This window comes from Aquarana catesbeiana, linkage group LG06 (assembly GCF_042186555.1).
Source record: "Aquarana catesbeiana isolate 2022-GZ linkage group LG06, ASM4218655v1, whole genome shotgun sequence".
Classification (NCBI taxonomy): Eukaryota; Metazoa; Chordata; class Amphibia; order Anura; family Ranidae; genus Aquarana; species Aquarana catesbeiana.
The window spans coordinates 58,889,219-58,905,756 of NC_133329.1; the positions used below are offsets into that span (position 1 = coordinate 58,889,219).

The following is a 16,538-nucleotide window of genomic DNA, read 5'->3' on the forward strand; positions in this document are numbered from 1 at the left end:
AGTGGGGAATGATAAAATCCTTGCTTATAGCTGAAAATTGTTAAATTGTATTACTAGTAAAAAAAAAAAAAAAAAAAGAATAATAAAAGTGCCATAAATATATCCCCTATTTTGTAGACTATATAACTTTTGCGCAAACCAATCAATATACGCTTGTGATTTTTCTTTACCAAAAATATGTAGACGAATACATATCGGCCTAAACTGATGAAGAAATTAGTTTTTTTTATATTTTTATGGAGGATATTTATTATAGCAAATGTAGAAAATATTGTTTTGTTTTTAAAATTGTCGCTCTTTTTTGTTTATAGCGCAAAAAAATAAAGACCGCAGAGGTGACCAAATACCACCAAAAGAAATCTCAATTTGTGGGAAAAAAAAGCACATCAATTTTGTTTGAGTACAGCGTCACACGACCGTGCAATTGTCAGTTAAAGCGAAGCAGTGCCGTATCGCAAAAAATGGCCTGGTCATTAAGGGGGCAAATTCTTCTGGGGCTTACAGTAAGTGGTTAATGTGCTGTTTCGAGACACTGCTAGCAATAATAATAATAATAATGAGAGCTATGATGTCATTAATCAGCAGTAGGGTTGTCACCTTTTCTTCAAGCCAAACCGAAAAACTTTAGCGGCACACAGCAATTTTTAATTTTTTTTCAAGGCGGAACTCTGTGGACTCTGGTGTAAAGAGGAACTCTGATGTAGGGGGGGTCTCTGTTTACCAAAGCCCCTCCTACATCAGAGTCCGCAGAGCACCCCTTACATCTGAGTCCAGTGGCGGCTGGACTGTGACCTTCCACTTTGCCACCCGTTTGGACTTTTCCAACTGCGGAGGGGCAATTGATGGGAAACATGTCCACATAGTCCCACCCCCCATCTCTGGGTCATACTTGTATAATTACAAGGGGTTTAATAGTATTGTGATGTTGGCGGTGGTGTCAGCTACTTACGAGTTCCTCTATGTGGACGTGGGGAAGAATAGCCAGATGTCGGATGGTGGAGCTATCGCCCAGACCGAGTTCTACAGGCGTCTCCACAATGGCAGCTTGGGCTTGCCACCTCCTGAAGACAATGTGGAAGGACTCCCATTCATCTTTGTTACGGATGAAGGATTTGCGCTGGGGGACCATCTTATGCGGCCATTCCCTATGAGGACCCTCACCCCGGACCAGAGGGTTTTTAATTACCGGCTGGCCAGAGCCAGAAGAGTGGTGGAGAATACGTTTGGAATAATGGCCAGCCGCTTCCGCCTATTTCTTACACCCATACACATGGCGGAATATAAACGTAATCACATTATCCTTTCTTGCTGTGTTCTCCACAACTTTTTAAGGAGAAATTCTTTGAACTATGTTGCCTCAGCTGGGCCTGAGGCCGGACTTATTAATGAACAAACCCTGACGGCTCTTGAAACTGGCCGTCCCGGCTTGCCCCCTCAAAGCGCCCGCGAGGTCCGTATAAAATACATGGAATACTTTGCGGGTAAGGGGGACATTGATATGCCAGACAATGTCTGAGACATTTTTAAAATAAATTTATTTTTGAAACTGAACTAATATTTGCTTTGATTTACTGCTTGGCTTTCTTTTAGCTGTCTCCTCGGTAATCTAATGGTATTTTTTTTTGGCCTTTTTCTTCAACAGTGCAAACAAAATTTCTTTGAGACATGAGGTGACAATCTCTTCTTCAGCTAACTATTATTATTATGTTGTGTGTCTGCTACCTTGTTTTTGTTGTTAATGTATGTAATGCATTACTGACAAAAATACTCATCATTTTCAGCACCATGACAGAAATTTGGGGAGTCAGGAAAATGGCGTGATTATGCCAAATTAAAAAGCACTGTGGGTGTTATTTACTAAAGGCAAATCCACTTTGCACTACAAGTGCACTTGAAACTGCACTGAAACTGCACTTGTAGTGCAAAGTGGATATGCCTTTAGTAAATAACCCCCATTGTCACTGAAAACACCAACTTTACTCCAAAAACTCATTTTGAGCATTGAAAGAAGAAGCCACACATTGTTGATTATCAAACTTTTTACTCAAAGCACAATCACATGTGCATTTATAAAAGGGGTTTTGAACAAACCAACATCTTTGGTGTATAACATTTTTTTGGGTCACATTAAAAACAGGCCTATTTCAAAGCATAACATATACAACTCAGGAACTTAGAAAGTTCAACATTGATAAAGTGAAGGCAATATCAGACATTAGTATGTCCAAACTGTGTTGATCTTGCCTCCATCAGATGGGGTGAAGTCACCCCTGTAAAAGCCAAATTTTGAAGATGCACACAAATTGGGATTCCAAATGGGGATTTCCCTCCTGATCCCATGTCTAATGTCAACATGTGCTAGCTCCCATCATGGGGGATCAAAGGACGTGTTTTGGGGGTGCAACCCCTTCCTCTCAGCTACTTTATTAGCGAGGAAGGGGTTGCACCCACAAAACGCATACCTTGATCTCCCGTGATGGCAGATAGCACATGTTGACACACCGTGTGCATCTTCAAAATTTGGCTTTTAAAATACTTAAAAAATTTTTAGGAAATCAAAAAATAGACGAGAAAAAATGTGTTTGGGGTGTTTTATATTCTCCCTAAAACATCAATGATGTTCTTCATTTTTTTTTGAACACCATTGATGTTTTTCTTTAGATTTTCTAAATCGCGATTGCACCCCATTATCTCCCCGATGAGGATCTGGGCACTTTCACTGGTGAAATTACATTCTTCTTCCACAACATCCCCATCACCTAAAAACAAAAACAAAAAAAACACCATGTATTATAAATATGCAGGCATAGATCTCTTACCTGAAGCTGTGGTCTCGGACACTCACCTGTTGTGGTGACTATTTCGCCAATTTCAAAAACGTCTCCCTCCTCCTCCTCTGCTTGGGTTTGGGGGATTTCCCCTTCTTCCTGAGGTGGGGGGTCCCTGGTGTCCTCTGATGAGTGGTGTCCTCCGAGTCTTTTCTCCCCTATGTGAATAAAAAAAAGGTATACTTAGCACACAGATATTGGAGGGCAGAAATAGAATATGAAACATTGCTTGGAAGTGTTGTCCAATTGTCTGTTTTGGCAGAGTTCCAAGCTGAAAACATTATTTGTTTCCCTTTCTAAAGCTGGAATACTTACCTGTTTTGTGCAAGTTTCACAGATGGAGACACCCCTATAGTATCCACTGGAGCACCTGTGTGGGACACCCTAATAAAAAGTTTGTTCTTGTGTCCCTCACTAGTGCTCCTGTGTCCAGATGTGTAAACAGCTGCTGAGTGTCCTCTCCTCACACTGAATCAAGTTTGCATTTCATTCTAGTTACAAACCCATCTAGACAACAAACTTCTTTTAATAGAACTAGGCCTGATAAAATGTAGTGAACTGCATCTGCCCAAAAAATCGTATTTTAGTGGCCGAACGAACAGTGTTTCCTACGAATGATTAATGTGTCCATGAGCATGAAAGTTGCCATTTTTAACTGAACAGTAAAGAAAAGGACATGGAGCAGCACAAACATAATAATAATAAGAATAGGAACACAGGACAACTACTTACTTTTTGCAGCACTCTCCTGATCCTTCTGTACTGATCGTGCTCCCTCAGTTTCAGGTCCGACCAGCATTTCCTCAGTTGATCCTTGGATCGTCGTACCCTAAAATTCCTGTGCAGACTCTTCACAACTTTAGCCACGATCTTGGCCTTTCTCACATTTGGGTTTGAGTACAGTCCATACTTCCCATCATAGTCGGGCCTTTTCAAGATGTCACCATCTCCACCATCTCTACAAAGGACATATTTGATGCCTAAATCTCCTGCGGGATCGGGACATTTCTGGCTCCGGGCTTTCCTCCTCCTCGTTGCTGAAATTATCACGTACCTGCTGTGTCTCCGCCATGTGCTCTCTCTCCCACTGAGCCGCAAGAGAAGGGGCGGGGAATAGACTAGAAAGAACGTCAGGGGCGGGCGGAGTTGTATATAAAGAGTAACGCGCGTGCGTCGTACGTACGATCTGTGAGCGGGAGGAAGGAGTAGCGGAAGCGCCGATTGTTATAACGAAGGTACAATTTTAACTTGGGCCTATACTGCTTATAGATTAAGGCCTATATTGGGAGAAGATTAGGAGAGTTTAGCCTGATATTAGGGTTTTTCTTGTGTTGTGTCTTGCAGAGAAAATGGATATCTTCAAAGACCACAGTTTCCTCCCCCTATTCATAGAAAAGTACAGGGAGCTGCCCTGTCTGTGGCAGGTGAAACATCCACAATATAATAACAAATTAAAGAGGCAGGCAGCGCTGGAGAAACTGCTGGAATTGGTTGAAGCCGCAGGTCCCTACAGCAACCATCCCCTATTTAAAAGCCAAAATTGGTGGCCTGAGGAGCACATATCTTAGGGAGCGCAAGAAGGTCCAGGATTCCATGAGATCCGGAGCTGCAGCAGATGATATTTATGTCCCCAGGCTGTGGTACTGCGACAGACTGTATTTTCTGTCAGACCAGACTAAAGTCGGGGAATCCCTCTCAACCCTACCTTCCACTCTTCCTTCCACCCCAGCTGAGGCTTCCGATGTCCAACCTGGGCCTTCCAGCCAGGAAGAAGTGGAGGAGCCCAGCTTGAGCCAGGTATAGCATTGTTCTACAGATTTCTTGTCAAAAAATAAATTATGTTTACTAGATGTTATTATTGATCACTAATTGCTGATTTAATAAAGGCGTTTACATAACAATAGACAGTAGTAGCCAAAAATAATTGGGACAAGAATGAAAAATGCTGGGGTCAGAATGATAGTTTTTTATATTTGTTAACATTCAATTTGCAACTCTCATGAGCTGAAAATTGTGTGTGATTGATGAACAAAAAAATAAAACTATGTCCCTTTTTCATACACAGGAAGACCTCAGGCAGGAGGAGGCTGTGGAATGTGGCACACAGGAGGAGGCTGTGGAATGTGGCAGCCAGGAGGTGGCCGTGCCCAGTAGCCTCACAGAATCCCAGGTCCCTCCCCCCCCCCGCCTTCCAACCAAAAGACCCAGGAAGGAGAGGAACGTGGAGGAGTCAGCACTCAGGCTGATTGGGGAGGCTTCTGCGGCCCTCAGAACCACCCCCACTCATCAAGAGGCCTTTGCCTCCATGGCTGCATGCAAACTGCAGCACATGGAGGGGCAACGCCTCTTGTGTGAGGAAATCATGTACCACACACTAAATAGGGGGTTGAGGGGACAAATCACCAACAAAACCCACCCGTGTGAGTTGGACCATCCTCCTCCTCCTCCTGCCACACCTCCAACACCACAGCCACAGCCCGGAAGGAAGAGTGCAAGGAAGACAAGAAAGTGATGGCCTGGGTTCAGTCTGGTCTGACAAAAGATGCAGGCTCTTGGAGGACCACAGCCTGGGGACATGTATGTCATCTGCTGCTGTTCATGATCTCTTGGACTTCTGGACCAGATTGTACTCCCTTATATATGGACTCCTCAGGCCACCAATTTGGCCATAAAATAGTTGATGTCTGCCCTGGGGGCCAAAGGCTTTGCCAGTTTCAGCTGTTTCTCCAGCGTTGCCTCCCTCTTTATTTGGTTATGACCCCTAATAAAGGTTTTTTTTTCTAATAAATACTTGCCTATGTGTTTTACTTCAAAAAGGACAGTTTGTTTGTGAGTAGGCAGGTACATTTCAAAAATACAATGTCAAATTAACAAGGGACACCAACACCAACCAACCTCCTTGAGATTAAAAAATATAAGATAATAATGGTGTTGTGGTAACTTGACACACAAAACCCACCAAAAAAATCATGGAGATCACCAAAAAAAAACAGGAGATCTTGATTAAAAAAGCAAACACAAAATAATAAAAAATATAAAAACATAAAACTAAAAAAATTGTTCGGTAGATCTGATGAATAAAAATATTATATTCATGAAATCACGAGAAATAATAAAGAAATAAGTTTGTGAGAACTCTGTGTGAATATGAGCAGCAAAACAACTTCATTCTTCTAGCATTCTAAAGAAGAAGAAAATGCGCTGCATTAAAAAATTTAAAACATTGCAGCATGACGAAAGTGCTATATCCATTACGAACGCTAGTTTTACCAGACCGAGCACTTCCATCTCGTAATTTATTCTGAGCATGCGTGGCACTTTGTGTGTCGAAATTGGCTACACACGATCGGAATTTACACGAACGGATTTTGTTGTCGGAAAATTTTAGATCCAGCTCTCAAACTTTGTGTGTCGGAAAGTCCGATGGAAAAAGTCCAATGGAGCCTATACAAGGTTGGAATTTCCAACAACAAGCTCCGATCGCACATTTTGCATCGGAAAGTCCGGTCGTGTGTACAAGGCATTAGGGTGTAAATTTTTGATTTCACTCCTCACTGCCTATCACAGTTTCAGAGGCCATGGAATGCCTAGATGGCACAAAAGCCCCCAAAATGACCCCATTTTGGAAAGTAGACACCCCAAGCTATTTGCTGAGAGGTATGGTGAGTATTTTGCAGATCTCGCTTTTTGTCAAAAAGTTTTGAAAATTTAAAAACAGAAAAAAAAATGTTTTCTTTTCTTTCTTCATTTTCAAAAACAAATGAGAGCTGCAAAATACTCACCATGCCTCTCAGCAAATAGTTTGGGGTGTCTACTTTCCAAAATGGGGTCATTTGGGGGGGGGGGTTGTGCTATCTTGGCATTTTTTGTCCTTCAAAACTGTGATAGGTAGTGAGGAGTGAAATCAAAAATTTACGCCCTTAGAAATCCTGAAGGTGGTGCTTGGGTTTCGGGGCCCCGTATGCGGCTAGGCTCCCAAAAAGTCCCACATATGTGGTATCCCTATACTCAGGAGAAGCAGCAGAATGTATTTTGGGGTGTAATTCCACATATGCCCATGGCATGTTTGAACAATATATCATTTAGTGACAACTTTGTGCAAAAAAAAAAAAAAAGTTTGTCATTTTCCCGCAACTTGTCTCAAAATATAAAATATTCCATGGACTCACTATGCCTCTCAGCAAATAGTTTGGGGTGTCTACTTTCCAAAATGGGGTCATTTGGGGGGGGGGTTGTGCTATCTTGGCATTTTATGGCCTTCAAAACTGTGATAGGTAGTGAGGAGTAAAATAAAAAATTTACGCCCTTAGAAATCCTGAAGGCGGTGATTGGTTTTTGGGGCCCCGTACGCGGCTAGGCTCCCAAAAAGTCCCACACGTGTGGTATCCCCGCACTCAGGAGAAGCAGCAAAATGTATTTTGGGGTGTAATTCCACATATAACCATGGCATGTGTGAGCAATAAATCATTTAGTGACAACATTTTGTAAATTATTTAATCACTTGGGACAAAAAAATAAAATATTCAATGGGCTCAACACGCCTCTTAGCAATTTCCTTAGGGTGTCTACTTTCCAAAATGGGGTAATTTGGGGGGGTTTGTACTGTCCTGCCATTTTAGCACCTCAAGAAATGAGATAGACAATCATAAACTAAAAGCTGCGTAAATTCCAGAAAATGTACCCTAGTTTGTAGACGCTATAATTGTGTGACTAAAATTGGGTTTATTGGATTTTTATTTTAACAAAAAGTAGAAAATATCATTTTTTTTCAAAATTTTCGGTCTTTTTCCATTTATATCGAAAAAAAAAAAAATCGCAGAGGCAATCAAATACCATCAAAAGAAATCTCTATTTGTGGGAAAAAAAGACGCAAATTTAGTTTGGGTACAACATTTCATGGCTGCGCAGTTACCAGTTAAAGCAGCGCAGTGCCAAATTGTAAAAAGTCCTCTGGTCTTTGGCCAGCCAAATGGTCCAGGACAAAAGTGGTTAAAAACCTGTTATATCGCAATAAACCAGCTAGGAAGGCATCGCTGGAGAAACTGCTACGATTTTTGAAGACGCAGGTCCCCAACGCAGACACTGAGTTTGTGAAGAGGAAAATTGGTAACTTGAGAAGCATGTATAGGAAGGAGCTTAATAAGGTCCAGGCTTCCATGAGATCAGGAGCAGCAGTAGAAGACGTGTATGCACCCAGTCTGTGGTACTACAACAGGATGCGGTTTCTGGAAGACCAGATGGAAGGGAATCACTTTCTATACTTCCATCCAGCCTTCCCTTAACCTTTCACTCAACCCCCGCTGAGGCTTCCAAGGACCAACCTGGGCCTTCCATCCTGGAAGAAGTGGAGAAGCCCAGCTGGAGCCAGGTATAGTATTTTTTAACATATTTATTGTCCGAAAATTATTGTTGTCAACTAGATGTTATTATTGATAAATGAATGATTTAACAAAAAGTGTTTACATATTAATAGACAGTAGGGGCCAAAAATGATTGGGACAAGAATAAAAAATGCTGGGCTCAGAATGATAGTCTTTTCTATTTATTAAAATTCAATTTGCAACAGTCATGAGCTGAAAATTGTGTGTGATTGCTGAACCAAAAACTAAAACTATGTCCCTTTTTCATACACAGGAAGACCTCAGCCAGGACAAGGCTCTGGAATGTGGCAGACAGGAGGAGGCGGAGGTAAGTGTCAGCCAGGAGGAGGCGGGGGAAAGTGTCAGCAAGGAGGTGGGGAGGTAAGTGTCAGCCAGGAGGAGGTGGGGGTAAGTGTCAGCAAGGAGGTGGCGGGGGTAAGTGTCAGCCAGGAGGTGGCCAGGCCCTGTAGCCTCACCCAATCCCAGGTGCCTCCCCTCCGCCTTTCAACAAAAAGGGCCAGGAAGGGGAGTAACGTGGAGGAGGCAGCACTGGGCCTCATTAAGGACGCTAATGTGGCCCTGAAAAGCCCCCCCGATGCTGAAGAAGCCTATGGCTGCTATGTAGCTGCAAAATTGCCACAAATGGAGGAGGGCCAATGCCTCAGGTGTGAGAAAATTATTTTTGAGGCCATTCATAAGGGGTTGAGTGACCAAATAAGTGATAACATGCACTTAGTTGCGCTCGCCCATCCTCCTCCTTCTTCTGCCACAAGTCCACCTCCAGAGCCACAGCCTCCAAGGAAGGCTGCAGGGAAGGCTGCAGGGAAGCGTGGTGGGAAGGCTGCAAGGTAGACAAGAAAGTGATGGCCTGGGTTCAGTCTGGTCTGACAGAAGACGCAGCCTGTTGTAGTACCACAGCCTGGGGTCATATATGTCATCTGCTGTTGTTCATGATCTCTGGGAGTCCAGGACCAGATTGTGCTCCCTATTATATGGACTTCTCAGGCTACCAATTTTAATTTACAAAGAGCTGATGTGTGCCCTGGGGGCCAAAGGCTTCGCAAATTCAAGCAGTTTCTCCAGCGTTGCCTTCCTCTTTATTTTGTTTTTATGAGCTAGAATAAATGTTTTTTTATATGAAAATACTTGCCTATGTGTTTTTCTTCAAATAGGACAGTTTGTGAGTAGGCAGGTACATGTCTAATTAACAAGGGACACCAACACCAACCTCCTTGAGCTTTATAAAAATACGAAATAATAATGTTGTTGTGGAAACTTGACACACCAAGAATAAAAAATTATGAAGATCACTAGAAACTAATTTAAAAATAATCCAAAAAACAGGAGATCTTGATTAAAAAAAAAAAAAAAAATGACTATAAAAAATAATTCTAAACATTATTATGGAGATCTGGCTTTAAAAAAAAAATATTATTCAGGAGATCACAAGGAATAATAAAGAAATAAGTTTGTGAGAACTCTGTGTGAATATCAGCAGCATACACACGGTCGCATTTTCCGACCAAAAGCTCTCAACGGTCTTTTGCTGGCCGAATTTCATGTGTATGGGGTATGACACTCAGCATGCATACGTGTAAACAAAGTACTATAACTGATGTCTGCATTAGGACCCAATTACACTTCTCCTAGGTGATAATGAGAACTGTCCACTGGAGTGCATACAAGTCTTGTGTACACGGATATTTGGAAGCTGACACAGGAAACCCCCTCTGTAAAATTCGAAGGGCCCATTCAGACTTTGGGGTCCTTGTGTGTTGCTTTAACGCACATTTTTTTTTTTTTTTTTTGCATTAACGTTTTGCATTAAGGCAGCAAATTCAAATAAGCTGGCAACCACTCATAAGGGGCACATCTGGTGTACAGACCCGGAACTCAGCACAGGGATGGTGGGAACCCCTCATAATGGGCACAGCAGGTGTACAGGCCTGGAAACTCAGCACAGGGATGGTGGGAACACATCATAATGGGCACAGAAGGTGTACAGATCTGGGAACTCAGCACAGGGATGGTGGGAACTCCTCATAATGGGCACAGCAGGTGTACAGACCCAGGAACTCAGCACAGGGATGGTGGGAACCCCTCATAATGGGCACAGCAGGTGTACAGACCCGGGAACTCAGCACAGGGATGGTGGGAACCCTTCATAAGTGTGCAGCGAGACTGGTGTACAGTGACATTGCAGTTGGTGAGAGTGGCCCCCAGGCCGGGGGGGGGACAGCACCGCTGGGAGATGGCAAGGTTTACCCGAGGCAGGCACACCAACAGTTCACCATAGCGTGCTACACATCTGCCTCATTGATTTCCTCTGGGTGCCCAAGGCTAAACCCCAAGGAAAGAAAAAGAGTATCTACACTCCTGGGTCGAATGTTTTTCATTGAGTTAAAGCTCAATTCTAGATAGGGATATTTTTGCAGTCACATTGGTCCAGCTTGGATGTATCATACCTGTGAAAGTGGAGAATCATTGTAGCTGCCACTGCTAATACAGTGATCAGTGTTGAATTCTGGATCCCTTGCCGAGTAGCTGCCCTGCTGCAAAGTAGCCACATGGGGGCACTCACTCAGCATGGGCACCCTTCAGAGAATGCTTTGCATTTTCGTGTGAAAAGCGTTCTCTGATTGGACAAGCTGGAAAGATGCTCTACATTTGCATTGTCTATGCTGCCAATCAGCATGGTGTGGTGGAGGCATGGAAACATCACTTGGGTTTCCTACTGAATTTGCTCACTAGCTTAACTAGTAGGGGAAAAAAGTAAGGGGAAAAAAAGTAAGGGAAAAAAAAAACTGTTTTAGCTTTTTGTAAAGTTTTTTTTTTTTTTTTAAACAACCTGTTAGTTTTTTATTAGATCACATCTTTTTTACCATCATACAATTTATAGGCTCCAGAAAGAGTCCCAACGTTTCTTGTAAAAATCTCTTGCATTATTATTATTTTGTCTTAAAATGTCATTAAGGTCTCTCTATCGAAGTTTGGCTCCAAAGAGCCCACTATTTACAGATGGTGGTTTTGGTCTCAGGTTTCCAGATAGTGGTTACGGACCTGGGTTTCCAAATGCTGATTTTAGTCCTGGGTTGTCAGATGTCGGTTCTGGGTTTGCAGATTGTGGTTCTGGACCTGGGTTTGAAGATGGCAGTTCTTGGTTTGCAGATGGTGGTTCTGGGTTTGCAGATGGCTGTTCTGGACCTGGGTTTTCAGAAGGTGGTTCTGGTTATGGACCTGGGTTTGCAGAAGGTGGTTCTGGACCTTGGTTTCCGGAAGGTGGTTCTGGACCTGGGTTTGCAGATGGTGGTTCTAGGTTTGCAGATGGTGGTTATGGACCTGGTTTTGCAGAAGGTGGTTGTGGACCTGGGTTTGCAGAAGGTGGTTTTGGGTTTGCAGATGGTGGTTATGGACCTGGGTTTGCAGAAGGTAGTTTTGGACCTGGGTGTGCAGAAGGTGGTTCTGAGTTTGCAGATGGTGGCTCCAGCTGGTTCTTTATTACATACTAAAGGTGAGATCCGTGTTGGACATTTCCTTCTGGTAATATTCAAATCTCTCATTCTGGGCTATGGTGAATTGGTTCTTCCAGTCACCTCGAATTCCTGGTGGGAGTAGGGAGATGTCATGTGAGGTGTAATGGGAGTGCTGCAATCTCCTACTTAGAAATATTATGGTGCTGGATCCTGGGACAGTCTAAAGTATGCCCACCAACATTCTGGGTGAGTGTGCTGCACAAATTACGCCCACTGTTTTGGCTGGCCCCACCCAGACCCCACCTCTAAATATGCGGTTAATGCCCATCACACTCACTTTGCTGGTCCCACCTAGATCCTTCCCACTCGTGTCCCCAAACTCCGCCACCTATCCCTTTTTGAATTACTGCACAAGGTTGATGCTTTGATCCTGGGACAAGGCCCGGGACACAAAATCACTGGTACCAAAGACGAAGATGCAGGACCATCCCAGGAAATCCGGGGCAGTTAGCATTCCTACACTCGCATCTTCCTTGTATAGGTTTTGATGCAAATTATGCCCCGTACACACGGTCGGACATTGATCGGACATTCCGACAACAAAATCCTAGGATTTTTTCCGACGGATGTTGACTCAAACTTGTCTTGCATACACATGGTCACACAAAGTTGTCGGAAAATCTGATCATTCTGAACGCGGTGACGTAAAACACGTACGTCGGGACTATAAACGGGGCAGTAGCCAATAGCTTTCATCTCTTTATTTATTCTGAGCATGCGTGGCACTTTGTGCGTCGGATTTGTGTACACACGATCGGAAATTCCGACAACGGATTTTGTTGTCGGAAAATTTTGATAGCCTCCTCTCAAACTTTGTGTGTCGGAAAATCCGATGGAAAATGTGTGATGGAGCCTACACACGGTCGGAATTTCCGACAACAACGTCCTATCACACATTTTCCATCGGAAAATCCGACCGTGTGTACGGGGAATAACAATTGTATTAAAAATATTTTAAATGTTTTATATTATATGTTTGTGGACACTCAAGAAAAAGTTTCTGAGCATTCCAGTCTTTGTAATGCACAAACTTAATTTTGAATTTTTTTTTGTTGATTGTGCCAGTATTTGTATGACCACTATATATGTTGCAGTATGCAAGTGGTTTACAGGGGTTATGGCTGAAGCTATCAGCCATAACCACAATATTTTTTTTTTTCAGCCAGCCACTGCCTTTCTCATGCAAGAAATCTGAGCGGCTAATAAGCCACTGGATCGCTTTCAGAATGGATGCCCCCCCCCACCTCCTTCCCGCCCATAGCTGGTGTTTCTCGGGCTTACTGTTTTTAGGTAATGATCTGACAGGTCGCACGGCTGGCCATAGAGGTTACCAGAGACCAGATCATCTCTGATTGTCTCTATGGTCTTGGAGGACCGGACTGACGTCACTTCTGGTCTAGGGCGGAAGCAAACAATTTTTAAAAAAATTTTCTTCTTTTAAAGGTAGCGGAGAGATTTGGGGTCTTATTGACCCCAGATCTCTCCATAAAGAAGACCTGTCATGCTTATTTCTATTACAAGGGATGTTTACATTTCTTGTAATAGGAATAAAAGTAATAAAGAAAAATTTAAAGGGACAGTGTAAAAATAAAAAATAAATAAATAATTTTAAAAATTTAAAGCGCCCCATCCCTCTGTGCTCACGCGCAGAAGCAAACGCATACCTAAGTCGTGCATACATATGTAAACGGTGTTCGCACCACACATGTGAGGAATCACCGCGAACGTTAGAGCAAGAGCAATAATAATAATAAAATTAATAATAATAATAATTTTCTGTAACTCTAAACAGGTAACCTGTAAAAAAATTTAAAGCATCGCCTATGAAGATTTTTAAGTTTCGTAGTTTGTAGCCATTCCACGAGTGTGCGCAATTTTAAAGCTTGACATGTTTGGTATCTATTTACTTGGCATAACAACAGCTTTTATATTTTACCAAAATATTGGGTTATGTATATTGTATTTTTATGGATTAAAATTAATTATAGTATTTTTTCCAAAAAAAAATTGCATTTGAAAAACCGGGGCCTTTGGATGACCGGGTTGCACGGGGGGCAGTTAGCGGTGAGCGTGGTCGGAGAAAACCCTGTCCAGACCTCCCGCTGTGCGGCCATGCCTATGTCTCTATGTCAGCAGGGCAGGGAGAGGGAGGAGCTAGAGATCTGCACAGAGAGCAGGAGCCTTTCATATTGATAAGCACTGCAGGTAATCTTCCATTTGTTATTATAAGCTGGGCAGCTCCTGCCCTCCGTCCAGATCTGCAGCTCCCCCGCTCCCCCTGTAACTGTAACCTGAAATATGCTTTTAGCAGGCATGTATCTCATTTTAGGGAAGCTTGGAGCTTGCTAAAAACTTACTAAAGCTTAGTAAAAGGTTTAGATTAAGCCACATTCATCAAGACCTGTACTCACACTGTGGTTGTATGCAGGGCCGTCTTTAAGGCAGGGTAAAAGGGGCAGCTGCCCTGGGCCTCATCATTGTTGTGGGACCCAAAGCAGCTGCCTTATACTTGCCAACTATCCTAGTTCAAATTCCCTTGTCCCTTGAAGATTTAGTCCCGTGCTCTGTCCCGATATCTCAGTGTGAAGTTCTGTTACTAATGCTGCCCAGCTTTGCCCTCACTCACCTGTAGACCCTGTGTTTTCTTGGAAATAACCGGCATTGATATGTAAATATCGGCGGCATTAATATGTAAATGGAGGCATTGATATGTAAATAGATGCGGCGTTCATGTGTATATCATGCCCCCCTGAGGTCATATCCACCATCACTTCCGCTGAATGCTGCCCACTGGGGAGGTAAAGGGGCATGCTTTAAAGTCCTGCCTACAACTGCGGTCATTAACCACTTGCCTACTGGGCACTTAAACACCCTTCCTGCCCAGGCCAATTTTCAGCGCGGTCGCACTTTGAATGACAATTGCGCGGTCATGCAACACTGTACCCAAAATAAAATTGTAATCATTTTTTTTCACACAAATAGAGCTTTCTTTTAGAGGTATTTAATAACTGCTGGATTTTTTATTTTTTGCTAAAAAAAAACAAAAAAAGACTAAAAATTATGAAAAAAAAACAGTTTCATAGTTTGTTCTAAAATTTTGAAAACAGGTAATTTTTTCCCCTTCATTGATGTGCGCTGATGCAGCTGCACTGATGGGCACTGATAGGCTGTACTGATAGGCACTGATAAGGCGGCACTGATGAGGTGGCACTGAGAAGTGGCACTGATGGGTGGCGCTGATCGTTGGCACTGATAGGCGGCACTGATAGGCGGCACTGATAGGTGGCACTGATAGGCGGCACTGATAGGTGGCACTGATAGGCGGCACTGATAGGCGGCACTGATGGGTGGCTCTGATGGGCACTGGTAGGCATTGGTAGGTGACACTGATAGGCAGCACTGATCTGTGGCACTAATGATGAGGCACTGATGGGCATTGTTTGGCAGCACTGGTGGGCATTGATAGGTGGCACTGGTGGGCAAAGGTAGGTAGCACTGGTGGGCACTGGTAGGTGGCACTGGTGGGCACCGGCAGGTGGCGCTGGTGGGCACAGATAAGGCAGCGGCGGCTCTCTGTATGAGAAACCGATGTCCCTCTGACAGAAACTGCTGATGGGCTTTTTTTCCCCTCACGCTGTCAGCCATAGTATATGGTTCCCTCACTTGAATGAAACCATTCAAATTTAATGATTAGGTAAGTGCTATTTCTTTGCATACCTTATTTTAGACCCGAAACTTGCTGTCTGTGCGTCTCTATGCAATAGAGACAGATCGTAGCTGGTGGGAGAGGCCAACGGGGTGCTGTACATAGCTGTTGTGTCCGATATCATGTCCCACTCTAGGAGCCATTGATCCCACCTCTCTACAGGACACAGAGTGGTAATGTCACAGCCAACAGCAGAAAACCACAGAGCCCAACAGGGTGTGCTTTATTCGAAACACCTGGAAGTTTCAGATAGCAGCTCTCGGAGAACGTTAAAGCCACTTAGTGTTGGAGAATTAGGTATAAACCTTTTTTAGTCTACAGCCAGGGTTGCTTTCATTTGTTTTTGTTTTTTTAAAAGATCGCTTTAAAGGAAACCTATCATGAATGAAGCATGTAGCTTGGGCAGCTCAGTGGGTAAGTGGTTAGCAATAGCACCTCTGCCTAGCGGCACTAGGGTCGTCGGTTTAAATCCCAACCAACCCAATCCCAGCTAGACCTACTGAGAGTGTCACTTTCCTGGATATAAGGGTCCTTTTAAGGGGACTCTTAGGTTGTATTTGTCGTGGAGATCCTATGCTTTAGTTTGTCTAAAGCAGAGTAATGCCTCCAGATGCTCCAGATAAAAGGAAACTTTGCTTGTTTATCCAGTACCTTGGCCTGCATTTCTTTCATAAGCATTATATTGTTTATTTCGCTCACCCATTCTACAAGGGATGGGGGAGTGGTAGTTTTCCAATCTCTGGGGATCAATTGTCGCCCTGTACTGAGGAAAAATTTTAAAAGGTTGTGCTTTTGTGATTTAATAGTACCAGGGAGTATAGAGAGAAGGGCAATGGTAGGAGAGGGCGTAAGCGGTTTATCGTATATTTCTGTGTATATCTGGAAAATTTGTGTCCAAAATGGGAGGAGCACATCCCATTCCCACCAAATGTGAATGTACGTACCTTTCGCTGAATTACATCTCCAACAAATATCAGTGGTTGAAGGAAATATGATCCTGAGGGTGGAAGGAACCCGATACCACCTTGACACTAGTTTATAGTTTTTTTCCTGAGTGTAGCTCGAGATGGCCGATTTATGAGTGAAGAGGAAGGCCTTACCCCATTCTGCC

The 16,538-nt window shown here is 43.3% G+C and overlaps 2 protein-coding genes across 2 annotated transcripts in view; both read right to left on the reverse strand.

Annotated features, from left to right (window-relative positions):
- LOC141148486 (sulfotransferase 1 family member D1-like) overlaps positions 1-16,538 on the reverse strand; it is a 109,855-nt gene that overhangs the window by 52,451 nt on the left and 40,866 nt on the right. The gene's annotated exons all lie outside the window — the stretch shown is intronic.
- LOC141148487 (sulfotransferase 1 family member D1-like) overlaps positions 11,110-16,538 on the reverse strand; it is a 46,322-nt gene continuing 40,893 nt past the window's right edge. Inside the window, exon 8 of the mRNA XM_073636003.1 lies at positions 11,110-11,790. Coding sequence (XP_073492104.1) covers positions 11,687-11,790 — 104 coding nt within the window. The 3' untranslated portion in view covers positions 11,110-11,686. The remainder of the gene's footprint in view (positions 11,791-16,538) is intronic.